Here is a 27954-nt window from a genome sequence, read left to right as displayed (position 1 = left end):
TCATGAGCAGTGTCCCCCCACCCTCCACTCGCAGTAGCCCTCAGCCAGTGACTGACAGGAGTTGATGTGCAAATCCCATGGTTCCTTCAGCTTTCAGATGGGATCACTCTGGTCCCAAAGCATCTGGTGATAGAACCTCCGGGTGCTCATTGTGGTGACTTAGGAACATCCTCATTGTCTTTCCCGACCAGCCTCAATTCCTCCTTTCCTTCTGTTCGCTGGGCTAGCTACCAAACGAACTGCTTGCACTCATGTTCTCATTGCATGGTTTGGGGGAAGAACCCAACCTCAGGCATTTCAGAACAAGTGGCCACCACATACAGAGGCATTTTGGAGATACACCCTGTCAAGAAATGACCCAGCTCAAGCCCCTGTCTTGAGAAAGTGGCAACAGGAGGTCCAGAGAGACTGAGGCCTATGCAGAGTCACAAACAGAGGAGAGAATATTCTACCCTCTGGAAGTAAAGATGAAGACAGAAACTCTTTAGTGGTGATAAAATCCTTCCTGCTCAGAGATCACACACTGTTGTTTTTTATGACATCTTTCATATGCCAAGAGCATGGTTATAGCACAGGTCAAGAGAATAGAATTCCAGGAACAATCAAAACACAAAATGTTTAGTAACATGGCATTATAGGTGCTATGGTGGAAAAAACCATCATTTTGTGGGAAATCAAAAGGCCATTCCAAAGTAATTGGGGTTTTGTAGGACAGCAACTATCCGAATTACAAACATGAGTGAAAGTGGTACGTAAAAAATGTTATCAACCTGTGAAATGTAGTAAGTTTATTGTAAGTGGTAGTAATACTGTTAATTCCGTTGCTTGAGGCCTCAGAGATAGACTTCAAACGTTGTCATGTTTTGCTACAGATCCAAGCAATCATATGAACACGTAACTTCATTAACTCAGAATATTTCTAGGTTTGTGTTTGAAAAACCCCTATAACTTAATAAATCGAGAATGCAGAAAAGGCATAACTTACCACAAAAAGATGAGTTAAGAAAGATCTACTTTGAAATGATCAATGAAAAAAAAAAAGAATCAGAATCAGAAGTCAAAGGACAGTTATAGCCATCCCCAAATTAAAAACTAAATGTTCATGACTTGTTACAATCTTTTTGAACATTAAAATCCATCTTATGTATGAATTTCAGTATTTTTGTGTATTTATATTAAAAGCTCAAAATATTTATAAGTTGTGCCAGGATATTGGAATCTCACTCAAGTAGATGCTAGTTAGAAAGATCTCTGAAGTCAAATGCATATGATAATACTTTCAGGAACATGCCAACACTCTAACCATCTTAGTTTTTTGTGGGCATTTTAATTTTATATGTGAAGTTAAATGTCATGTTCAATGTACTTGATTGTGGTTCTTGTCAGTACAAAAAGGTAAAACAAGGATATGCATAATCACAATATTTTAACATGAATGGACACATGACAAGTGGACATCGGGGGTTTTATCTGCCTACTTTTGAGGCTAGACACTAATTAAATTTGAACGATACAGTCCACCTCAAGCACACACCCTGTGAATCCCTCAGATTTCCCCAGGCAGAGCCAGCTGCTTTATTCCTCTGCTAAAATCATAGTTTGTTTGTTTGTATTGTGCTCATTGCTGTGATATATTTATGTGGTATTATTAATAGTGTTTTTCTCTACAAGTACACTTATGACTCAACTGTTAGGCACTAGTCCTGTTTATCTCTTGCCTTGCTACTTTTATCTCACGGCCAGGCACCTAGAAGCTCAGCATGTGTTTGGGTGGGTGGATGGATGGATTAACTGTTAATTTAGGGCAATCATTGAGCAAGGTTATATGCCTCTTGGCCTGAAAGGTACCATGACATTAAACTCTTCCCAGACATTATGCTAGGATGGGGTAAAGGATCAAACGTGGCAAGATGTCAGGATGCCGTATTAAGGACGCGGGGCAGAGTGTAGAGCAGATACTGAAAACAGCGCAAAGTGCTTGGGTTGCAACGTGTCTCTTCCACTTCCTGCCTACGTGTCTTGGGGGAGGTTAGCTTTTCTCCCCTTCAGTCTCTTCATCCGTAATTTGCTCCCTAGGGCTGCTTGTACTGGATCATCAAGCTACAGGTAATAGAAACCCTCTTAAATAATAAAGGGGTCTAGTTATCTTGTGTAACTAGAAATCTTGGAAATAACAGATTTCCCCATGAGCTCATCAGCCCAGGACACCTGGCTGCTGGGCTACCACCTCCGCCTGCCTTTTGGCCTTTCACTCGGGGTTTCCAGATGATTGCCGCAGCCCCGGACATCCCCTCCTCAAATGACGGCATCCCGAAGGAACAGGTGGAGGGACAGTAAGTGGCTTCGTGAAGGGGCTGCCAGATTATTGGGTGCCTTTCTCATTTTTCCCAAAGGGAAGTCTTTCCGCCATGTCCCACATGCTTTCTTTCCCTTTTTGACCAGAACTGATGGGAAGGGAAGCTTAGACAATAAGACTCTGATTCTTGGTTTTTCTAGCAGAAGGACAAGTAAGAAAGAGGTTGTGAATGGCTCTTGGGCCGCCCGCCGAGAGTCTGTGTTGCTGTCATTACAAGGAGTATTCCTGCTTTACACCATGCCTGGTGCAGATCATATATATATATATATATATATATATATATATATATATATATATATTTTTTTTTTTTTTTTAAGGGTTTATTTTTTTATTGGAGGGAGAGAGAGACACTGAGACCACACAAGTGGTGGGGGCAGTGGGGAGGGAGAGACAATCTCAAGCAGAGTCTACAGTGAGCACAGAGCCCAACATGGGGCTCAATCCCAGAGCCCTGAGATCATGACCTGAGCTGAAACTAACAAGTCAGACGCTTAACCAACTGTGCCACCCAGATCCCCCCAACTCAGGATGTGAAATCCTTACTATTCAGTATTACTGTTATTACTGTGACTATCCCAGACCGCACTTAAGAGAAACATTCCAATATAAGTTATGATTTTCCATGGTAAAATAGGCTACTTCTTACCACTTAAATTTTTTTCCATAAATTATTTACGAACTCGGACACTGTTATTATCCTTTATGTATCTTCTCAATTCTTGCCTTTTCTTTAATCCCACCCCCACCCTGTTTTTATGAAGATTCCCAGGCAAGAGTTCATACCTGTTTTCAGGACTGAAATATAAACAGTGGTTTATCAGTTAAGATGAGTGGAAGTTTTTGTCTTAATTATTTTAAATATATCCTTAGGAATTAAAGTGAATTTTACTTCGGAGTTTCATGACTTATAAAAATTTTCATGGCAGAAAACCTCTTGGGATAATACCTCGCCACATGACCATTTCTACGTGGTCTGTTCAGCTAATGAGAGAAATTCTGATATGCTGTTGTCATCAATTTATTCTTGGAGGACGTCCCTTGTTTCAGTCACAACATGTGTTGTGGTGAAAGCAGACAGCATTTGGGGAAGATAAAATAGCATGTATTCAGGGAATTAAGTAAGAACCCCAAGGAGGTAAACAAAATGCAAATCTGCAAAGGAGAGAAAAAAAGCTGGAAAGTAATAAAATCTATGAGAGATCCCTTTGAACATACTAATCATTAGAGTTTCTGTTATACAAGTTATATGCTAGTGTTAACTTGCCAAGCCAGGAGCCTTTGGGAATAGTATTGTTCATGTTTGTAAGTGGAAAGACAAATCACATTAAAAAAAAAATTTTTTTTAAAGATTTCAACTATTTGAGAGAGAGAAAGAGTATGCACAGGTGCAAGTTGGGGGAGGGGCAGAGGGAGAGAGAGAACCTTGAGCAGACTCCCCGCTGAGAGTGAAGCCCAAGGTGGGGTTCAGTCTCAGGACCGGAGATCACAACCTGAACAGAGTCGGCTGTTCAATTGATTGAGCCACCTAGGTGCCCCTAAAAATCAATTTTTGTGTTGGAGCAAGCATAGATGTACATGACTTTGAAGTATAGTTCATGAATATACTGAAGGGATCAGAGGGTAAATTAGAGAAAAGAGAGACTCTAACCAGAGACATCAGAAGAATTCTACCTAATAAATAGGTACCATTTGGAACCTATGGACTTATGAACCTATGGAACCTATGGAATAAATGGAACCATAACCCAGACCTATTATTGTTTCCTTATTATAATCTGTTTCATTTTTTAGAAGAGCTTTATTGAGATACAATTTATGTACAATAAAATTTCACCAATTTGAAGTATACCATTCGGTGGTTGGTTCTATTATTTTTAAGTAAATAGAAAACAAAGAACGGATAGAAAATGCTGATTTTGAATTAGAAACTCCTATGAATACTGAAAAACCTTTTGGATAACATTTCTTTTTCATTTAAAACCTGAAAGCATATTAAAAATAATATTTATGCTCTGCTGTGGTGTCTATGCCATGAGTTTGAGCGTTCTTCGTCCTTGGTATTCACGCAGAATCCGCCAGGAAATAGAAAAGCCCCACATACCCGGGAGCAAATAAAAATGCAGAGGGAAGGCTGGGTAGAGAAAGATGCTAAGGAGACCTTTGATGTGGAACCAAGGTGTGTGAGTTTGAGAATGGAGGTTGTGTTGGCATGATTCCTTTCGGGTTTTTCTTGATTCCTAATACAGTAATCGTCTGTGCCTCCCCTCCTTCCCCTTCCTGCCCCACCCCCCACTGTCCCCTTACCCATGATTTTGCTTCTTGTGGTTTCAGTTACTGTGGCTTATGGTCAGCTACTGTCTGGAGGCAGAAAAATCCTCTTTCCAACATAGTGTCAGAAGGTCAGCAGTCGTCTAGTGTGATGTCACAGTGCCCATGTCATTCCCCTCACCTTGTCTTACCATGTAGGCATTTTGTCATCTAGTATCACAAGGATGGGTAGAGTATGTAAGCTATTTTGAGAAGGACCACATTCACACTTTATTACCATATATTGTTACAACTGTTCTACTTTATTAGTGTTAATCTCTTACTGTGGCTAATTTATACATTCCATTTTATCTTCGGTGTGTAGGTATAGGAGCAAACCTAGTAGGTGGGGTTCGGTACAGTCCACAATTTCAGGCATCCATAGAAGGTCTTGGAACATACCTCCCACAGATGAGGGGGGAGGAATTAGTTCCTCTTTTCGAAGTTCCATTGTCTATTTCTACTTGCAGAAGTTACTTAAACATGTATTTAAGCTACTTTTTTTAAAAAAGATTTTATTTATTTATTTGACAGAGAGAGATCACAAGTAGATGGAGAGGCAGGCAGAGAGAGAGAGAGGGAAGCAGGATCTCTGCCGAGCAGAGAACCCGATGCGGGACTCAATCCCAGGATCCTGAGATCATGACCTGAGCCGAAGGCAGCGGCTTAACCCACTGAGCCACCCAGGCGCCCGTATTTAAGCTACTTAATAGAAAAATGTTTCTTTCCTAAAAGTAATTGTTGAAAAGTATCATCTAAACCGCAAGCTTCCTTTTGGACATTTTGCAGAACTCTTGAATCTTTTGCATATGAGACCTTTAGTGAACTATTAAAGTAAACTGGTGAGGATTACAGCTCAAACTCACGTGCTTATTCCGTGTGGGAAATTGAAGAGAAATATGGGAAGAACCGTTTTTTTTCAAGAAGAAAAGAGATTAAAATAATTGGAACTGCTCAGCCATTTTTACCTGTTTATTGACACCATTGCTAAATACATTGTCTAGAATCCCACTGATGAAACTTCAAAACTCAGTTATCATTTCTTCATGTTAGTTATGTTCAGATGAGTTTAAGTATTGACTAAAGTATTTAAGATAATCTGTTTGCCTGATATTTATTAGACTATTAGATTTTTATTTGATGTTCTTGGTACAGGGGAGAAGCTATCTCAAACATAATAGATTTTTGTCTTAGTCTTAAACCATGAAAATGGTGACAATCTTTATTTCTTTGAAGTAATATCCTTTTTTGGTGTGATTTTCAATACGTTCATGTTAGTTTTAAGGAATAGTCACAACATAAATAATTTTGCATTAGTAAGCACATGCTTGGAGCATTAGGTTGGTCTCAACTCTAAGAAAATTTTAGTGTTGAGTCTGGCAGTTAAAGAAAATTTTGTTGTCAACCACACACACACACACACACACACACAGCATTACTATTTGTTTTCCTTCCTCTAGTCCTCCCCCACAATGAGCCCTTGGCTACACATGCCCCACTGTGATCCATTGTCTACACTGAAAACACTTACTCCCAGGATTTAGAACTTTAGGACTGCCTCCACCCGTCCGTTTTGATGGTACAAGTGAAACCATCACTTTCTACTGGCCTATTCTTTTGTGGTACAAGACGACTTCCTGTCTTTGAAAGGTACCAATGGGGCCTCTTCCTTCCTTGCCTTTACCAGGGCTGTTGTATCTGGAATTCCTTTCTCTGGCTACACTGACAAAAATCTTGTGCTCCCAGTAGTAGTTTAGAAATGACATGTCTTCCTGTGCTCAGTACTGTGAGACCATCCACAGGTACGTCCCTCTCCTGTATTCTTTTTAGCATTTTGGGCATCTCCTGATCTAGACCTGGATTAAGGAGCAAAAACTAGGAGGCCCTATCTGGTCCCTGTTGCATAATGGACGTTTGAATGTTGTTGGCATACCGTAATACCACTGGATGTGTCCTAAGGAAGATGAGAACACATTTATTAGAACGTCTCTCAAGGACGCTAAGGTATAGGGTTGGGAAGGTTGGGAAGGACTGACTGAAAAGTCATTAGGGTTAAAGAGTAAAAATCCCCAGGAAGTAGGTTCCAATCCTAGCTCCAAGCTACCTTCTCAGGTAGATGAGTCTGGGTACCTGTGACACTTGTGTTTTACTAGATGGAGTGTCCATATTTGGTGTCAGAGTTAAGTGACTTAAGGCAGTAGAGGAGAGGCTGGGCCTAGCAATCTTTAATCACTCCCCACACAACTCTCAGCCACTCCTCCAAAGAAGATTGAAAGGATTAACCCTTCTTGATCCAGTAGCTAAAGAATTTGTGTTTTTACTGTGTCTAGGAGGCTCTCTGTCCAGTCTTGCTTTTCGTCTGGCATTTACTATGCTGTGTGAACGTCTCATTTTCTCAAGTAATGCGCTTATGTGTTCCATCATTGCGTGGGTTATATTTTAATCTCTTTTATCTTCAGAAATTAGCGTAGTGCTGGACACACAGCAGAGAGTAAGAAGGAATTGGTTGGATTAGCCAATATGTCCAATTAGTGCAGTCGGTGTTAATTAAATCACCTTTAAACATTTTCTTCATAAATGTGCAAAATTCTTAAATTCATGATCAGTTTGTGAGTATGGCATCAAACAAGTTTGAGGCCTAGAGAAATACGTTTATGTGATTCCTCAGCAAACAATAATATTTGTCTTCTATATTAATAGCCTTTGACACATGACTGTTTCAGTCTGAGAAAAATAAAGCACATCTAAAATTTGCTGATACTGGGTTGTTTGTTTTTTGCCTGATGATAACCATATGCTGAGGTGTATCTGGTCCAGATGTTTCACAGCATAAACTCCTGAAGGATGCAGAAGTCTCCATTTATATCTCTGATTGCATTCCATGTGGCTCTAGAGATGAATTTAGCCTCTTAGATTGTCCTATAATAGGTAAATATTAGGAAATGGTAAATATTAGGTAAATATATGTGGTAAATATTAGGCAATATTCACTTCTTATTCTTTTTTTTTTTTTTTTTTTTTTGACAGATCACAAGTAGGCAGAGAGGCAGGCAGAGAGAGACAGGAGGAGAGTAGGAGGAGGCAGGCTCCCTGCCAAGCAGAGAGCCCGATGCGGGACTCGATCCCAAGACCCTGAGATCATGACCTGAGCCGAAGGCAGAGGCTTTAACCACTGAGCCACCCAGGCGCCCCCACTTCTTATTCTTAATAGTTAATGCTAGAAATGCTTTATTTGTACTACCCTGAAAATGGATGGAAACAATCTAGGAAGGCATAAGTCTTAAAATCTGAAATGTTAGCTCTGGAATGAGCTCACCAGAGCATCCACATCACTGTTCCTTTGTACCATCCTCCCGAGGCCCAGAGGAGTGAGGTGCCCTGATGAAGTCCACACTGCTACTCAGTGTGACACAGGAGAAGAATCCAGCTGCCTTGGCCTCCGTTTGACTCCCATTCTGTGTAATCATGTCTCCATGTCTTCTGCTTGATACCCTTCTCTCTGCCCTACCCCCTCAATGAACTAGAGATAACAGATGGCAGGTTTTTGGAAAGAGGGGAACCAGGGAGGTGAAGGGTGGCTGAGAATTTGCTGTCCAGTGTATAGATAGGCTGCCAATAGAAGATGATGTTCGGAGTCCAAAAATAAGTTTTGATCCCAGATGAATGCTTGAGGAGTCATTCATGTCATTCAGGGATGCTGAAGATTCTCCTATTAATTCCAGAATGTTGGGGTTTAGGTAAGTTATGCTCTTGGAAGGTATATTTATGATGTGTTCCTTTTGTTGACATACTCTTTGTCTGTCTGCTTCTTGCCTTTGCTTACTGTTGTGAGGGTTTAGTGCGTTTTCACATTGGATTTTCCCCCAACTGGTTTGGGGCCAGGTTGACAGCTCAAAGAAACAGAACTTCTCTGTTTTCTGGCTACCAGTCTAGAGAGCTCAGTTCAAGGTGTTGGCTCAGATCTTCTACAAGTCTCTAGTGGTTTAGATTCCTCTGTTCAGTGGCTGGCCAGTAAGATAGCATGCAGTCCACGCATTGCTGCTTCCTGCACATCCTGTGGTAGAGATCACTGCCATGTTGAATGCCACAGGATTGCACCGATCAGAGACTGAGATGACCAAGATTCCAAGGCAGTTGTGCTCTTTACTCTGTGGAGAGAGTGTTTGTGGGAAAGAAGAAGCCCTTAATAATATTTGAAAATATGAAGCAACAGGCCTCATTTAGAACAGATTGTAGATGGTATCATGGAACAGAAGATCCCTGTCTTCACAGTTGCTGTTTAAGGAATTTTATCACACCATTTGGATGGGACTATAATAAAAAGAGTAATAGAGAATTGCAGTTTGGTTAAGTATCAGCAAGGAAATTTTAGTCAAAATATTTAAAATATAACGAAAGAGAGGGAGAGAAATGGAGATAGGCACACACACAAGCACACACTTTCATAGGTAATAGGCAAACTAAAGAAGTCACGAAGGAAGGAGAACAGAGCAAAGATGGTGTTAAGAGCTCTCACTGACCACAGAACAGCTGTGAGAATATATAAATGGGTGTTAATCTGAGTGTGGGTTGGCAATGGCCTTCCTTCAGCATAGCAACCATACTGGGAGATGCAAAGGAAATGATTGCTAGGTTAGAATGTATACATGTTAAAAATTTCTAGGTTAGAATGTATACATGTTAAACATTTCTTCTAACTAACAAAATAAAGAGCCAAATGGAAAATTGTAAAAACAGTAGCAACTCCTATGACAATGAATTAATACCCTTAATATAAAAGAACTGTTATGAATTCATAAGAAAAGTGAAAAGCTAATACAAGAAGAAGGGACTCACTAGAAGAGTGACAAATGGCCACCAGAAGAATGGAGCTTTATAAGTTACCAAATCAGTGCACGATGTTTCTTTTCCTGTGATCAACTTGGTCAAAAGTTAATTTAAATTAATGATACAACAAGTTTTCTCAATGGTTCAATAATAGGGACTATTATTTTATATATTGCTGAGGGGCATATAAAATGGTACATTTCTGGATTGCAATTTGGAAGTACCTCTCGGGGCGCCTGGGTGGCTCAGTGGGTTAAGCCGCTGCCTTCGGCTCAGGTCATGATCTCAGGGTCCTGGGATCGAGTCCCACATCGGGCTCTCTGCTCAGCAAGAAGCCTGCTTCCCTCTCTCTCTCTCTCTGCCTGCCTCTCCGTCTACTTGTGATCTCTCTCTGTCAAATAAATAAATAAAATCTTTAAAAAAAAAAAATGGAAGTACCTCTCAAGAGCCGGAAAAAATATTCCTGACTTATGAACCAATTATCCTTCGTCCTAAGTTGTATCGTAAGGAAATAATCGAAAGATGCACACAAAAGTGTATGATCAAATATATTCATAGTAGCATTATTTATAACAATAACAATGGAGGCAGGCTGCTTATCTTGCAGTGAATAACACATAAAATTCCATATAATCAGAATATTCAATAACATGGGGATTACTTCATGATATCATAATCTTATTAAGCTATAGATAAAGCACGATTCCTAAAATACCTGATGGAATTTCATATAATCTCATCAATGGTTACTTATGAGTGATGGAATTAAAGGTAATTTTTATTTCTTTATATGTGTATAACTTTTTAAATTTTCTATATTGAAAAGTTCTTTCACAATCAGAAAAAAAACACACAGTAGACATTTTCCCTAGCTTTCTTACATACACAGAATCCACAGATTTTGACTGTATAGTTTGATAAATTGCAGCAATTACAGTACATTTGAGTAACTGCCATTGCTTTCAAGGTAGAAAGCATTTTCATCACCCTTAGAAGTTCCTCACGACCCTCTGCAGTCAGTTGCATCTCCCCAAATAATTCCTGACAGCCACGGCTTTGCTTTCTGCCACTGTTGTTCTGTCTTTTCTAGAATTTCAGTATGATTTTTAAGACAGATCCATGCTGTTGTATATGCTGTGTCTTGTTCTAAAGAATCTATTCTGTGGTTTCGTTCCAAAAATTAACCTTGGGATGAAGAGGCAGGCCATGGGCATAGTGGAAAGAATAATGTTACTGCGTCTGGAGACCTTAGACAAGTCATTACCTTTTCTGATTCGTAGTTTGCTCATCTGTAAAGTGAGGCTAATAGTAACACCATCCTTACCCATCCTTCAGCATCGTTATGGGTAACAAATCAGAATATGCTTGTTAAACCACTTTGTGAGGCATGAGCATCAGTTTCTGGTTTTACTGTCGTTATGAGTCTAATTAAGATTGTGGGTATGCAGGTTGGTCTTCCTTTCCTTGAAAAGGAGGCTTGTCTTTGCAGTTCCTGACGTTAGGATAAGCCCGCAATGAATTGCCATCACGGAGAATGTTGAGAAATGAGCCAGATATTTTAAAATGTTTTACTATGAGAGGTAATTGATGGAATTCTCTAGCGTGTTATTTCCAGACCCAAGTTCTGATATCCATACTTCTTACTTCTTTGGCTTTCTTTTCCAAATCGGTCTGTATTGAGAGCATCGTCTCTACTAGTGGGTTAGAGTCCACAAACACTCTCCTCCTTTTGTGAATCTTTCGTTATTTAATAAGCAATTCTTAGACTTTTCAAGGCAATACAGTTAAGATTTGGGGGAACAACAAGGCACTGAAAAACCAGAAAGTGTTCAAACCAAGTTGCAGATAAGTCCTAGACACTAGGAAGTAGCTCTAAATGACTTGAAAGAAAGGATGCAACAAACATGCCTGGGTCATTCATGCCTCATTTATTTATTCATTATTCGTTCAACCAACCGAATTTTGGTTGCGTTTCTGTTGTGTTCTAGATACCCTGTAGACCTGAGAATTGCCTTAATGGAAATTACATTAACATAGGAGATGAAGACCAAAAATCAACCAACCAACCAGTGAAATAGTTACAAACTGATAAGTAAGAAGAATTTAAACAAGAGCTGCAACAGGGATGCCCTAACTCCGTAGGGAGAATTGGTTTGTTTTATTTATGAGAGTGACTTGCTAGGTTTTAGTCCTAGATGTTTTCATAAACGGAACTGATCATTCTCACATCTGTTGCCAGTGGTTTATTTGCAAGGAATTTAATTAAAATGCAAGGAAAAGGGGCGCCTGGGTGGCTCAGTGGGTTAAAGCCTCTGCCTTCAGCTCAGGTCATGATCCCAGCATCCTGGGATCGAGGCCCGCGTCGGGCTCTCCGCTCAGTGGGGAGCCTGCTTCTCCCCTCTCTCTCTCTCTGCCTGCCTCTCTGCCTACTTGTGATCTCTTTTTAATAGAAAAATTAAATCTTTAAAAAAATAAATAAATAAAATAAAATGCAAGGAAAAAATACGTTAAAGTTTTCTTTACCTATTATTTCCTAAAACAATAATTTTTCAAGATTTTCCCTTTGGGATAATGTCAGGTATTATGGGACACCATAGTCTTCCCTTTATTAATCTGTCCACTTGCTTACTGGGGGAGGCTCCCTGCCTGGGGTTCCCAACGCAGTGAGCCACATACCCTGTGTCAGCATGTGTATCCTTTAGGCTCCTGTGGCTGGCTTTGCCTGGATTTAAAAAAATAGTCAGAATCTGATTTATTAGCCAATTGAGGAGATACTTTAAATCAAATTCTTTGACACCTTCATTTTCTAACACGGCAGCTTCAGGTCGGTAGTAGAATTTGATGATATATTTTTCCCTCCCCACATGTTTTGCATATTTCGTGTAAGCATCATGTAACCTTGAAGAATCATCCTCATGTTTTATATGGTTACACAGATACCTTTGGTATTTACTTACCATGATAGTTATCGGGATTTCTGGCCAAGTGCATCTTCTGTGTGATTGCAACCTCCTGTTGCCCTCGTAGATATTTGAGAATATTGTCTTTCAGTCATGAAGAATGATAGATCCTGGTTTTATTAGTTATCTAACTAAAGTATCTGAAACTAAGTTGCCTTAAAAGTAGATTTTATTTTTCATTTATATACTCGAAGGCGGTATACAGTATTATCAAGAGTTTATATTTGAATTAAAACCATGGCTCTGAAACTGTGTGAACTTGGGCAAATATTTAAAGTTTCTGTGTCTCTGTTTCCTCATCTAGAAAATGCAGGTGGTAGTGAGAGACTCGTGAGAATTACATGAGTTCGTATGTATAAAGAATTTAACTCATATTTGCAAGAATCATGTGAGTCCTTCAGGAACATTCATTTTTCCACTTAATAAATACCGTGTCCCGGCACTTGTGTTATATACTGGCATATTAAATGATGAAGGATAAATCTTTGTCTCAGCGAGAGGCCTGAGCTTCTGGCCCAGGGTGGGCTGCTCCAGCCAGATGGAAGTGGAGAGTAGGAGAGTGTGGAAACCCAGAGCCACTGGGGAGACCTTTGGTACTTCTGTGCTCTGCGGGATTTGGATGTCAAGGTTAGATCCATTGAGTTGCTTTTTAGTGATCAAACACTCCCTTGCTTTTGGAATGCCGCAGGATACCTTTTTTTTTTTTTTTTTTTAATTGGTAGCAGCACAGTAGATAAGGGAGTTTATAGAATCAGATACACACAAGGTACAAAATTGTAGACCTGGATTCAAGTCCATTTATCAGCTTCGTGACTTGCAAGTTTCTCAACCTCATGGAGTCTGTGGTTCCCTGAGACTATTACCTCATTCTATTACCCAATCTAAGAATACGAAGATCGTCATGCTCCAAAAGTTGTCTGCAAACAAAATAGGTTTGCTGTAGGAATCAAAAGAGCTATGCCTTTACGAGGGTTTGCACAGGGGCGCCTGGGTGGCTCAGTGGGTTAAAGCCTCTGCCTTAGGCTCGGGTCATGGTCCCAGGGTCCTGGGATGGAGCCCCACATCGGGCTCTTTGCTCAGCGGGGAGCCTGCTTCCTTCTCTCTCTCTGCCTGCTTCTCTGCCTGCTTGTGATCTTCGGCTGTCAAATAAATAAATAAAATATTAAAAAAAAGAAAAAGAGGGTTTGCACATTTTAGCACACGCTATACGCTCACAGTTACTTATCATCATCTTACATTGTATAATTAGCCATTATATTGCTTTTAAGAGAAAGATTCATGAAGGTTATTCGAACTGCCTGGGTGTTGTAACATGGGTTCAAACCCAGGTCTTCCTGGTTTCAGAATCTGTGCTGTTTGCATTGATGTCATGCTGCCTCATGAGAGAAACAAAAGAAAAACTGGACAAACCTCTCTGAAAGACTAAAGTCATGTAATTCCTGCCACGACTCTTAGTCAAAAGAAAAATGAGAGGCTCACGGTTGTTAAAAATGATATTGGAGTAAACATTAACAGTCATACATTTTATGGAAACATGATCAAAATAGATGGCAAGGATGGTTTCCGTCAGCTTTCTTCAGTAATATCCTCTACCATGCACAGCTACCAGGCTGAGGATTTGCCAAATCCCAGCACGGCTCTGTTTGCCAGGTGAGCGGACTTCAGGGTTCAAATCCGTGCTAGCCATTCATGTCCAAAACCCACACGCAGAAGGGGGTGTGTGGTTGGGACAGGCTCTCGGCTCTCGGGGACAGAAGTCAGATGGTGTCTGAGAAAGACATATGTGAGGCTTGAGTTTGAACTTGTATCTTGAGCAACATTGACCAGAAGATCTGATTTACACTGCTGTGCCGTGAGTAATGAAACGCTGAGCTTCCCTCCGATTCACACGATTTATTCAAATAGTAATTGAAGCCTCAAGGCTTAAATTCCCTTTCCCAAAGGTATTCATTCAGGAGTTCCTTACCAAGTTGGTCAGATTCTTGGTTTCATAATGGAAAATTATCTAAAATATCTTTATTCTCTCTGTGTGTGTATATTCATGTGCACATGTGTGTTCTGTGTGTGTGTGTGAAAGAGAGAGAGATAGAGGTCTAGGCTCACAGTAGAGAACATCTACACTAAGGAATAGCATTGCAGATAATAGAAGAAGGCATATATATTAAGTGGTTTAGAAATGCATCTTTCAAATTCTTATATTTTTAACAAGCCTCTATGGACTCATTAAAATTTTAGAATGATACAAAAAATTATCCCCTTTGTAAATGGAAATTTTAGATTTTCAAAGCTTGAATGAGGATGTATTTTAGCTTTTGGCCTTTGAATATTTGTTATACATTGTGTGTGTGTGTGTGTGTGTGTGTGTAGGCTTTCTGTTTTTGCTGAGACAGAAGCTGCTTATATCCCTTAGGGTTTTCCAGAGTGAAACATTTTTATATTAAAGTTTTGTACTCTACTAATGGAATATACGATCCCCTCAGCTGCAGAGAGAGAGCCAGAAGCAAAGCCCCACGTGCTTTTCCTCTCTCCTGTTCTTTGCAGCTTATCTTCTTCCTGGAGGAAGCAATGGAGGGTGTAAAGATGATTTTGCTCTGCTTTTCCTAAAGCAGTAGCTTGGGGAAAGACAGTAGAGGACTTCATATTGGTAGTTTCAGTTGCTAATATTTTTTGAACTTTCACCATGCACCAGTTTCTCTTCCAGGGCTCTGTGCATATTAGCTAATCAGCTTCGCAGTATTCCTCTGACATGGGGGGTATAATTATCCTCAGTCTGCAGATGAAGACACTAAAGCATGGTGAGGTAAAGAAATTTCTCAAAGCCATGTGTACATGGTGAAGGGCGTTCAAACCCAGGCCATTGGGTGTACGGCTTGGGCTATTACAGGCTATGCCAGTGATGTCAATGAAAGAAATAACAATCATCATGGGGCACCTGGGTGGCTCAGTGGGTTAAACCTCTGCTTTCAGCTCAGGTCATGATCTCAGGATCTTGGGATGGAGCCCTGCATCAGGCTCTCTGCTCAGCAGGGAGCCTGCCTCCCCCTCTCTTTCTTCCTGCCTCTCTGCCTGCTTGTGATCTCTGTCAAATAAATAAATAAAATCTTTAAAAAAAAAAAAAAGACCAATCATCATCCTAACCATAACTCCATTTAAACGTATGTTTACCCTCTAAGCATTGTGCTAATCATTTTTTATCTTCACAAAGACCTTGAGGGAAAACTATCACAGACCCCATTTTATCACATGGAAACCAAGGCTGAGTGGTTGTGTCACTGGCCCAGATCCCCACTGCCAGTGAGGGTGGGGACTTGAGTTTGAAATGAGTCTGACTTCAGAGTGGGCAGGTGAGGATACAGAGGAGGAAGCACAGTGGTCCAGTCTCTACCCATGTCTTTTTTTTTTTAATATTTTATTTATTTGAGAGATGGAGATCACAAGTAGGCAGAGAGGCAGGCAGCGAGAGAGAGGGGGAAGCAGGCTCCTCGCTGAGCAGAGAGCCCGATGCGGGGCCTGATCCCAGAACCCTGAGATCATGACCTGAGCCGAAGGCAGAGGCTTAACCCACTGAGCCACCCAGGCCCCCTCTACCCATGTCTTGATATGAGCATAAGCTTCTCCTTAGCCAGGGCTCACCACAACCTCCCTGACCAGTCAGGATCATAAAAGTAAATTACACACAACATTGCAGGCGTCGGATATCACGGAGGCCACTTTGCAATAAGGATCTGTTTGGCACAATCACATGGGAGGTTGAGGGAAGAAGACGTGTGTGTCTGTGTGTGTATCTGCTGTGACTTAAAGTTCTCAAAAAGACCTTTATGAGAAGTAATTGAAGGCCTTTAAGAGGATAAGACACTACGATATTGAAAGTACCTTTATGACATAATATAGATGATCACCCAAGAGGGTTTTCCCAGAACTGCACTGCATCACGTGGAGAAGGGGAAGTGCATGTTATGTCGGAGATGGCCGGGGAGAGTTTGTGTCAGCTAGAGCCACCCAGCAACAGGATGGGCTGCTTCGGAGGCTCACCTGCTCCCCGGGGCGGGGGGGGGGGTCACCTGTGGAGGGCGGCCAGCAGGGAGGGAAGCGGGGCGAGGTCTCGGTACTGCAGGGAACAGAGAAGGAAACTATTCTGGCTCTGAGATCTTGTCATTTTACACAAAATAAATGCCATCGAAGCTATAAATGCGAGTCATTTATTTTAATAGATTTTAGTGTACTTCGGAAACTATTACTTATGAAAGATGCCAAGCAGAAACATACCTTCGGTAGAAAAAAAGTTATTTCATCTATTGGAAGAACATACACTGGGAAGTTAGTTAAGGACTCTCGAGTGTCATCGGAATCTATAAAGAGATTTGCTATTTTGGAAAATACTGTAGAAGCATCTAGAAATTCCTAACAATATTATAGCAGTATTTAAATGTAGTTAAAGAGAAGAAATGGGAAAGGCATTTTTCTAATAAGACTGTTAAATTGCCAGAGTTCACAACATGAATTATTTTTCTGATAAAAATGGGGAACTATGAAATGTAACAAAGGCCAGTAATGTAACACTGGCCAGAGGCCAGTCACAAAGCAAGCAGGAAGTTAATATCAGGGTCTCAGAATATTGCGGCAAACGGAGTTATCTACAAAGGCTTGAGCATTGGGCTTGTTCCCGCATTTCCCTTGGATGCTTGCATACCATTTTTTGCACTTACGTACTTTACGTTCACTGTTAGAGCCTGAAAATAGCTGCTCAATTAATGTCCAGATAACTATGAATTTCAGTGTTCTACTGTGAAAAATTATATTGGAGTTTTTGTTTTTGCTTTGGTTTTCTTGAGCATGAAGTAGAGTAGGCTTTGGAACACTGAACTGTCTGGGTCCTTTCCTTTCTGTTGTCTTAGGTTTTCATGGGTCAGGCCCTTTTATATTTAAAGGGGGTAAAGGAAGACAGCATGCAAAGTGGTACCTTGGGGGTTCTGTGAGTGTTTTTCTTTAAAGAGAAGGAACTTGCTTTTCAAAAGGAAGGGAAGCAGAACATCTATACCATGGCTCATTGTCAGCCATGAGACAGCTCAAATCTTATCATGATTCTTAAATTTAGTATCATTTACATAGGAAATAAAATGCAAAGAGGATCACTCGGAAGTGGGCTTATATAGCATGAAAGAGAATTAGTTTGCGCAAAGGCAGACTTCAGAGTGCAGAGATTGGCTGTGTGTTGGGCTTGCTGTTTGTTAGGATCCTGAAAGCTAATGTGGTCGCGTCAGGTCTTTAAGCCTGCTAGAATTTCTTCTGTAGATTTGTAAACACCCACGTTCATAAAACTGGTAAAGAAGCATTTTGGGTGGCTAACATCCAGGTCTGGACTTGCTGCTCTCAGCTCTTCCCTCATTAGACTTCTCTCCCTACCCTGGGAGAAGGTATCATTCCGGGTGAAAATTTCATTTCTTGAAGGGGGCGGGGTCCTGAGAACCCGGCTTGAGACGTTTTGACAGCCGACCATTCTGGCACAAACTACTCCAATGATGGAAGAAAATCCTCCTCTCTCGCACCCCCTTCCCTCTTTGATCTGTACCTCTCCTGCAGTGTCGTCTCCAAAACAATTCTCCAGAGCTTCTGTGTTTCTCTCTAATTGCCATTAGAGAGAGCCGAGACTCCTTCTCCTTTTCTCTTCTGCAGGGTTCCTAACTATTCTCTTTGACTAAAGTTACTCACTAAAAATGAAAGGGGCTCCGAGGATCAAAGGCTGTGTGTTTTCAGAATGGTGCTGGCACTTTTGTGGGGGTCCTTTAACAGTGTGAACAGTGAGGGGCAGGAGGAGAGGCAACTGGATGTTTCAGCATTTTCTTGGGGTGGACTTCTCCCAACTCCAAGGGAGCCTCACCATGTGGCATTTTATTAAGCCTGCGGCCTTCACGAAAGGCCGCATCTTGCATTCTGCCAAATGCCACCCTGCAGTATAGCGTGAGGAAACCCATACCGACCTCACAGGCTCCCACCTTCCACTTTCCCCCATTTATGAAATGCATGGCAACTGCAAGGAAACATCCAGGTTTAATCTGCCTTCTCAGCTTCATTATCTGGTACTAGAAGTGCATACAGTGGTGCATACTTAGTGGAAGTGATTAGCAGGCTCCTACTTCAACATCAACACAAGCTTCCTTAGAAGGCGGGTCATGGTGGAAGGGACCCAGTCTGGGCTGGGCACTGTTCTGGGTGCTGGGCTGACAGGATCCCATTCAGTCCTCCTAATAACCTTAGGTGTGCAGTTTCATTTGTATCTCCATTTACGGAGGAAGACTAAAGCCCAGCGTAGGTGAGTAGATTGCCCAAGGCCAGGGTCAGAATTAGAACGGGAACCACGCAGCCTGATTCTAGAGTTCAATGGCTTATTACTGCGCCAGTGTCACACCGAAGAAGTGATCTGGAAGAAATGTGGAGCACTTCTTCTTCAAGGGCTTTTAGCTCAGCTATTAGATGGTTGAATCACCAGAAAACTGAGCCCCAGGCTTTAATGCTGGGTCCCCATGATTATGAAAGAAAGACGGAAGACAACACTTGTCTTTGGAGTGCAATAGACTAGTTTTTTTTGTTTTTGTTTTTGTTTTTTTTTTTTAAAGATTTTATTTATTTGAGAGAGAGAGAGAGAGAGAGAGCATGAAAGGGGCAAGGGGCAGAGGGAGAAGCCAGCTCCCTGATGAGCAGAGGGCCTGATGCGGGATTTGATCCCGGGACTCCAGGATCATGACCTGAGCCGAAGGCAGTTGCTTAACCAACTGAGCCACCCAGGTGCCCAATAGACCAGTTTTGATCTAAATTCTGGTTTTACTAGTTACGTGTTTTAGACCTGTTAGTAATTTCCAAGTCCTCAGTTGCTTAATCTTTGAAGTGGGCACATGACCACAGCATCTACTCGGTAGGGTGCTGTTGACAGGAACTTTGGTAATGCGTTCAGAGTGCCGATAACAATACGTGATCATTCATCTTTTGTGGAAATAGAATCGTGACAAAATGAACCAGCTGGGGGTGGGGGGAATCTATTAAAGTGAAATTGTTGAGTAGAAGATACTCAGACGCTGAATTTTCAACAAGGCAAGTCAGTGGTCTGGATTCCACCAATAGATGAGGTTTTCTGCAAGTGTCCTTAGCTGGTGAGGGAGATAGCGTTGTAATGCAGTGTGTCAGATGCTAACTACTCCATAGGGAAAAGTCAAGTTGTCCCCAAATCTGAATTACAGCAGGGTCCCAGCATGTCACATCTCTCTGCTCTACTGATTCTGCTTCAGAATGCATACACTGTGGGGCTAGGATTTACTAATCTCCTTGAGGTCTTTAGAAATGTAAAATCAGTGTAGCCATGGGGAGGGACTTAGGAAAAATCGGGAAGATGGTAATGCTATAAAGATGTGGGGATTCTCGGGGTGCCTGGGTGCTCAGTGGGTTGAGCCTCTGCCTTCTGCTCAGGTCATGATCCCAGGATCCTGGGATGGAGCCCTGCATCAGGCTCTCTGCTCAGCAGGGAGCCTGCTTCCTCCCCTCTCTCTCTCTCTCTCTCTCTCTCTGCCTGCCTCTCTGCCCACTTGTGATCTCTCTCTGTGTCAAATAAATAAATAAAATCTTTTTAAAAAATGTGGGGATTCATCTGGCCAGCCAAGGGTCAACTGCACCCACAGAGTCTGATGCTGGGGGTGGGGGGTTGGGGGAGCGAGGTGGTAGCAGGAGGTCCCACTGGGTTGTGACATGAACTTCCTCTTGCCAATGCCAGAACTTCTCTTCAAGTGAAATTATCCAATTTCTACCTCCAGATGGAAAGTTCTCCTTGATTCTCTCTTTTGCCACAGGAGCCAGAATCATGCTCACTCAGCCACTCTCTCTCTCTCATTCTCTCACTCTCACTCTTAAAGCTGTCCTTAGAAAATGAGGGGGGTGGGTATCCCCACATGAGGAAACTCATCTTTTATGTAAAGCATCCTGTGTGGCACATTGAGGGTTAAATTTTTGTTGCAGAGAAAGAGTATCAAGTGGCTTTCCAGGAAGATATAAGCCCCAGTTTAGAAACTGCCATTTCTGAAAGGTAAGCCCAATGTACATTAGTTTGCACTGCTTTCTAAGAAAGGAATAACTTGCCGCTCCCTGTGGCCGGGGGTTGGTTCGCTTCTGTCAGTCTGCCTGTCCATCATGGATACAATGTATATATCAGGGCGAGGACCTCTGTCACAGTTAATAAAAATCCCGGGAACACGACAGAGATCCCTTTTACTATAGATCCATTTTACAACAGCTCCATTTCTTCGGTCACATAAATCAAAAGGGGAGTCTTTATCTTATCATTTGGAGGCATTCCTTCTCCCTCTGTGTCCTAGCCCCTCCCCTTGTGCCAGTTTCCAGCCCCTCAAAGATGCTTTGTGCAAGAAAGTGCAAGTTGCTCGTTCTGGCTTTATTGATTTTCCCTCTTGCTCTCCTCCTGGCTCCCCCCCCCCCTCAAAGCAAGCGAGAGCAGAGCAAATGGCCCGGGTTCTCCCCCAGTGCCTGACTTGCGTTCACTGGGAGGAGAGCCGGAGAGGGAGCGCGCATTCGGAGCGGGCTGCTCTCACTGCGACCACAGGCTGGTTCGTGCAGGCTGTCCTTCTCCTTCAAAACCGTGCATCCCCTCCCCGAAGCAGCAGGCAGTGTGCCTCCATTCAGCCACATTTGGTATGCATGAGCACGGCTGCAGGGAGAGGGGAGGTGGCTTTCTTAAGAAGGTTCCGTGGCTCAGGCAACGCCACTTGACTAGTCTCCCAAGTTCCAGCAAGCCTCTGCCCTGATGGAATTTGCAGGTGTGGAGATGACCATGGGATGCCAAGGCCGTGGGGGACCGTTTGTTTTCTAGGCATTGCTCAGGGTTGCAGTTTTTGGTTCTCCCGGTGGAATTTGGAAGGGGTCATGAATCAGACTGATGCTCCTCGTCCCCTAAACTGGACCATCCGGAAGCTGTGCCATGCAGCCTTTCTCCCATCTGTCAGACTTCTGAAGGTACTGTAACTTGCTGCTTTGAATGGCTTTAATTGTGCTTTTCAGGTCTAAATACCCAACTTCGCACTTGGGCTGGGACACACCTTTTGGGGAGCACAAACGCTTATGGTATTGGCTCCATTGCCTAAGGCTGGAGAGAGGCTCTCAGCGGTCCATCACCCACCCCCACCCCATGGTGTCAGGGAGGAGAGATGGTCTGAGCCACATTTGAGAATGAGAGTATGATGGCAGAGAATGGGCTGCCTGAGTGCTCTCCCCCTTCAGCCCCCCACCCTAAACATCCCTGAAATAGAATTAATTAACTTCTTTGGGAGGGTGGGAACCATAGTGGGAGTGAAATCTCTTCCTCCTGGGTGTTGGGCTCTTCCTTGTGGTTTTTTTTCCCACCCCGCTCCCTGGGGAAGCCCTTCGACCCACTTTCCCTTTAAATGGAACCAGAGAGAACAAAGGATTCTCCTCACTATTTTAAAAGCCCCGTGTCCTTAGGTGGTCGCTCAGGTAAAGACAAAGAATGAATCTCATCCCTTGGTGACTTCTTAGGTGTCCTTGTTTTTAGAAAGGTGTGATAATTTTCGTCTCCTACGTGAAGCCCTAGTGGGAAAGTGTTGTTAAATATATGTTGAATGTAATCCTTGAGCTCCTGCTCTGAGTTACACAAAAGAATGGGACTACACCTGGGCTCAGAATTGTCACCTTGTGTTTGCAGCACTCCTCTCTCTGGAGGCTAGTATGTTAAAGATCTGGAAAAGTCCCCACAACTGCATAATAATTCATCTTCATCATCTGCCATATAGGGAAGAAAAATCACATGAAATTTAAAAGGTGCAGAAAACAAGTATTTTTCCCCAGAAGAGAGAATGCACTAACACTTATTTGGGAAAAGTATGTATCTCTGGAAGTCCCACATCCACGTGAAGTTAAAAAGGCAAAGTTCCTTATTCTCTTTTCCATATTAATATGATACCATGATTTAATGACCGCTGGATATTGAGCCTAATTGACCACAACAGAGGATTAAGGAATTAGTCCTAAATAAATGACACTTGCAGCATTTTTTTTCTTTTTTCCTTTTTTTTTTTCTTTCTTTCTTTTTTTCTTTTTTCTTTGTTAAGGCTGTGGTTTGGTTGGGTCAAGTTAGATATGGACAGTTAGTTCTGTGCAGCTAAGTGGCTCACAAGAGAGCATTACCAACTGTCTGAGTTTTCTTTATCCTGTTCAGCAAAATCCCCATGTTAACTTTGACAAAGGCTGCCCCATGTCCTGTTCAAACCCCCATCATAATGTTGTCATGGCGATGGTTTGCTTCCCTAAGAGAGTATTGAGGAGGAAAAGCCAATTTGGGAATAAGGAGTGGGAGAGAAGCATCCTTGGATGTAAGTGTTTTTGCTGTATAGGAACAACATGTGTGATAGGGCATGAGAGAGAAGGAGGCCAGGGAAGGAAACAAATGAATGTAATTTTTCCTCCAGAATCACTATTGAATCAAGGGTCTGGGGCAAAGGATGTCTTGGCAAATCCAACAAGGACTGAGAAAATTGATGCTAGCAGTCCCATGTGCAATGAGAAACATTTTTCACTTGAAGTCATTAATTGGCCCTACCCTCCCCAAATAATGCTTTTGAACTTACAAAATGACCTTCTTTAACAGGCATGTGCAAAATAGCACTCTCAATATATTATTCATTAATACTCTAGTTTTTTTTTTTTCCAATGGAAAACTTTATTCGTCGTTTCATAGTCACAAAACCAGCAGAGAAGTATGTATTTGAGGTAGATTACTTATTTTGAGAACAGCTGTTGTCTTTTTTAATGGAAACCACTGTTGATGTTCTCTACCAGCAGGCATTGTCAATGTTATACCAATACTGTGATTGGTGTACAGTTGGCTCCTACCATGCTTTTTTAACATGGTACTTTATAACAATTCATCTAATAAAGTGTACTGATGAGTGTCCTTCCAAGTCTCTCAATACATGAAAGACAGGATGTGTGTTACTAGAGAAGTTCCTTTCCAAATGACATCTATATTTTTGAAAGATCATACCTATCCTAGGAAACTTCAGATAGTGAACATATTTCAAACTCTTTAAAAAAAGAAAGTGACACCAGATTCTTCCAGCAATACTTAAAAAGAAAGGAAAGCTACTTTGGTTTATTCAGTTTTATATCACCAACGTTCTGGATATGGATTTCGTATAATTTTGTCCCCCTTTGGATTGCTGCTGTCTTATCTGCTTTGCTAGTCCCTATGTATTCTTGCCCTGCTTTTGTATTTCCATTTATATATAAATTAGAAGTTCCTGAGTAATCCTTTGCATCTTTTGGTCTGTGTTCTTCCTGGTTTAGTTTATAAATTAAATATTTAGTAACTGTGATTCTTCACAGTTCTTCCTCCCTTCCCAGTCTCCTATTCTCCCTCCCCCACACCATTGCCACCATGGTAATTTAGTGGATGTGTTCTCTGGGCATCCCAGAGTCTATGAAATCATAAGCTAACAAACCCAATTCTCCTATTCAACAGGTAATTTTTGGTCCCCTTCCAAGCATTTTTCGGATGTAATATGTTTTTTTTCTAGTGCTCTGACTTGTTGTCAGTAACACAGCAGAGGATGTGACGGTATGGTCAGATTTAGCTAACCTTGGATCACTCCCCGTTTCTCACAGACTGGGCTCAAGCCACCTTCCCTCCCCGCCCTCTCCTTGAGAATGTACATGTTCCTTTGCTAACTTACTTCAATATTTAGAAATGGCTTTATAATCCTATTTTCTCTATTTCCTAATAGAAACAGGATACAAAGGAATTAGAAGGGGAAGGCTGGCATCTGAAGCATGAATTAAACTCAGTGAATGAATGTTGGAATATACTTATTATTTCTTCTGAAAACATCTCATTTGTTGCTTTGTCCATCTCAGAGCAAATTTTGAACCTGCCAACCAACTCACATTTTGAATTTGAGATTGCACTTGGAAATAACATTTGAAAATGAATTTTTGGACAGGCTCGTGGTGATGATAGCCAAAAGAGAGAGGCTGTTTTCAAACGGATACATTTCAAATGGGACCCTGTCCAGACTATTTCTCTTCAGTCGTCCTTTGCTTCATTCTTGTGTTTTAAGATATCATCTTGCTAATCACAAGAAGTCAAGTTAATTTCAGTGACAGAATGTTCTTAGCATATTTCATATTCATTATTAGGTCTGCCTCTGCTTTTGTTTTATTTGGGAGATTTTTATTTTGGTGACTTAACGATGAATTTGAAGATTAATTTTAGGGCAGAGAGCTTTGTTTGTATTGACGTCTCAGTGGACTTATTGAAGAGAAGGCTTCTGAAAATGGATTGCACGGAGGGAAAGGGAAGCTCTATACTTTGAACAGATTTTAGATACAAACATTTAAGTCAGTTTGTCCATCAAGACCAAGACCTAGACCTATCATTTTAGGATATTCAGAGTTTTATACTGAGAAGGAATCTGCTTTCGTACTTAGAGCAATGTCAAAATAGATTAAAGAAATTATATTCTGGGGGCGCCTGGGTGGCTCAGTGAGTTGGGCCGCTGCCTTCGGCTCAGGTCATGATCTCAGGGTCCTGGGATCGAGCCCCGCATCGGGCTCTCTGCTCAGCAGGGAGCCTGCTTCCCCCCTTCTCTCTCTCTGCCTGCCTCTCTGTCTACTTGTGATCTCTATCAAATAAATAAATAAAATCTTAAAAAAAAAAAAAGAAATTATATTCTGGAGGGTTAGACCTAAACACTGGATTCTAAATGTGTTTTGTTCCTAACCACTTGTGTGACCTTGGGTAACTTACTTAACCTCTCTGTAACTTGGTGCCCTCTTCTTTAAAATGAAAGGTTAGGTCTTGACTTGGATCCAGTGCTAAAATTCCACGTGGTAAAGGCTACCATCTTCTGTGGGTATGAAAGGACATACTCTCTCAGTTCGACTGGATTGGATATTCAAATAGAAGAGGACTAGAACATTCAGCAGCTTTTAAAATCATAGAGGGCCTTAGCTGCTAAGCTAAGATGTTTGACAATTATCCTGAAAACTGTGGAGTACCATCAAAGGGACGTTAGCAGACTTCCAGATTGAGGCATTAAACATATTGTTCCGGCTATACTGTCGGGAATGGGTAGAAGATGGTAGGATCAAAAGCTTAGAGGCCAAATTGGAGACCCAGACAATTGATGAGGATGTGGGCTAAGGCAGTAGGAATGGAGGTAACATAAACAGGGATTAACACTTGATTCATTGTGGCAAAGGGAAGAATTGAGGCTAAGTTCTGAGTTTTGATCTTTGTGCCTTGTCGGTTAGAGGTCCCCTTTCTAAGAAGAAAAGTCTTGAGAAGGAAGGACAGACCTTCTCATTTTGTGGTTCTTCTTTGTTGAGTTAAAAAGGGGATGTCAGTTCTTCTAGTGGGATTGAGAAAAGAAATAACCCCATGTCATTGAGGAGTATGAGCCCCAGTCACTACTTGATCACAGAACTCTTTAGAGTGAATAATATATAATCAGGAATATCTCTTCTAATGTATTTTTTAGATTGTATGCATAGTAAACTGCTAATTTTTTAGAATCCAGTCAAAAGGCTCACCTTTCTCTCTCTTCTCCTTTCTTTCATAGTATTAGCCAAAGGATTAATGAAAGTGAACTGGGTCACAAAAAGGAATTAATTGAGAGTACTGATCAAGGTAGGCTACCAGATGAACATACATTCGGCTCGATTACTGAGGTTTTCTACATCTATAATTCCTTGTAATAGTAACCAGTGTCCATCACGCTGTCCCTGAAGCATAGTGAGATCCTTACAATGAGATGAATTGAGTCTGTCTTCTGTTGTTGATGCCAGGCATTCTGGAAATTGACTTCACTTTGATGGTCTCCAACTCGTAGGAAACAATTACGTTGAGATTTCTTTTTTTTTTTCTAATTTTTTTAAAATTTCTTTTTTAAGACTTCATTTATTTATTTATTTATTTGACAGACAGAGATCACAAGTAGGCAGAGAGGCAGGCAGAGAGAGAGAGAGAGGAGGAAGCAGGCTCCCCGCTGAGCAGAGAGCCCGATGCGGGGCTCGATCCCAGGACCCTGAGATCATGACCTGAGCCGAAGGCAGAGGCTTCAACCCACTGAGCCACCCAGGCGCCCCTAGATTGAGATTCATTTCAACGTGTGTTTTAAATTTTACCCTTCCAAGGTCTCCTTTTCACATCTAAAATCCTGATTTTTTACATGGCACATAGAGGAATGTCAGTAAACCAGACTATTTTTGCTTAGGCAGGACGAGGCACTCCTGAGCCACCTGCTCGTGACCAGCAGTTAAGTTTCCAGCACAGGACAGAAAACACACACCTGTTCTATCTAGACACGTCGGTGAGCCGTGTGGCAAGCAAGGTCAGGGAGTGTCTGAGGGGCCCGTTCCACTAAGTGCCTTCACGATGAGACACTTGAAGCATCAACTGCTTTTAGGCCAACACAGTGGGTTGTCAGGGAAAATGTTAAGGGCTGCTAATAAAGAAACTTCCGGCGTTTCATCTCAGCAAGCCAGCCTCATATTCCCTTTAAGAAAATGAGAGAAAGAAGAGAGAAAAAGAAAAGAAAATGTGCTCAAACTGAAACCCGGGAGAGAGAGAGCAAGAGCGAATCTGTCTGGTGTGTTTCAGATGGTGGCTTGATTCCGGCTGCCGAGCACTCACCGTGTGACTTGCCTTTTGTGTGAAATGTTCCTCGGGCAGCCTGATGGGAATTCCTGAGGCAACAAGAAACCCTCCTGTCTCTTTGGGGAGCTCTGTCTTCTGGGGCCATCTCCTACAGAAAAAAGGCTGAAAGCTGTGGTCGCTGGGGAAAGAGGGAGGATGTGGCTGGGAGTCTGAGTCCAGGGCCACCTGGCTCCGGGATGACTTGTGGAGTCCCAGGCAAGGGCTGTCTCCAGGGAGGGTCTGTCTCCAGGGAACGGGCTCTGCCTTGCTTGTAGTCCGGATTTGTGGCAGCTCAAGAGAGCACTGCCTCTCCAAGTGGATTTTCCCTCATCTTGTTGGTGTAACCTCAGCTGGCTCCCAGCTCGTCTGCAGATGGCTAGATCGTATCCTTTCTCCCTCTCTATTGCTGACAGGGAAAGGAGTTTTGACAGCTCCGGCTGACAAAGAAAAAAAAAAGTATTCAGTAAGTCTTTATTGAAGAGTAAAGAAACAGCGCTAGTGTGTGGAATCCTGGGGATGCTTAGGAATCCCCTGGAGAGCTGGGGAGCAAATACCCAAGTCCACCCCCCCCCCCGCATGCTAATTCAGGAGGTAGGTGGTGGGCCTGGGAATTTGCATTTTAACCAGCTCTTCAGTGATTCTGATGCGAACAGCTCTTAGAAGGACCACAGGAGGAGAAAAGCCAACACAGATTCAGCTCAGCTGGAGGGAAACTAGATTAAATGCCCTTTCCTATGCTGGCATCTGGGCTGAACAGATTTTGTGATTGTCAACAGTGAGAGCAAAAGGTTTTACGTAAA

The 27954-nt window shown here is 42.0% G+C and overlaps 1 protein-coding gene across 10 annotated transcripts in view; it reads left to right on the top strand.

The window, feature by feature from the left end:
- TRPM3 (transient receptor potential cation channel subfamily M member 3) overlaps positions 1–27954 on the top strand; it is a 797862-nt gene that overhangs the window by 270327 nt on the left and 499581 nt on the right. For 5 of the 10 annotated variants that reach the window (XM_047699837.1, XM_047699839.1, XM_047699835.1 and 2 more), the window contains exon 1: positions 21020–21459. The exons of the other annotated variants lie outside the window; for them this stretch is intronic. In XM_047699837.1, the coding sequence (XP_047555793.1) occupies positions 21283–21459 (177 nt within the window). In that variant the 5' untranslated portion in view covers positions 21020–21282. Of the gene's footprint in view, positions 1–21019; positions 21460–27954 lie in introns of those variants that run through there. 10 annotated transcript variants of the gene reach the window in all.

Source organism: Lutra lutra, chromosome 13 (genome assembly GCF_902655055.1).
Source record: "Lutra lutra chromosome 13, mLutLut1.2, whole genome shotgun sequence".
In the NCBI taxonomy this organism is placed as follows: domain Eukaryota; kingdom Metazoa; phylum Chordata; class Mammalia; order Carnivora; family Mustelidae; genus Lutra; species Lutra lutra.
Note: the sequence above shows the minus strand (reverse complement) of the source record. Positions and strands in the feature narration are given on the sequence as shown.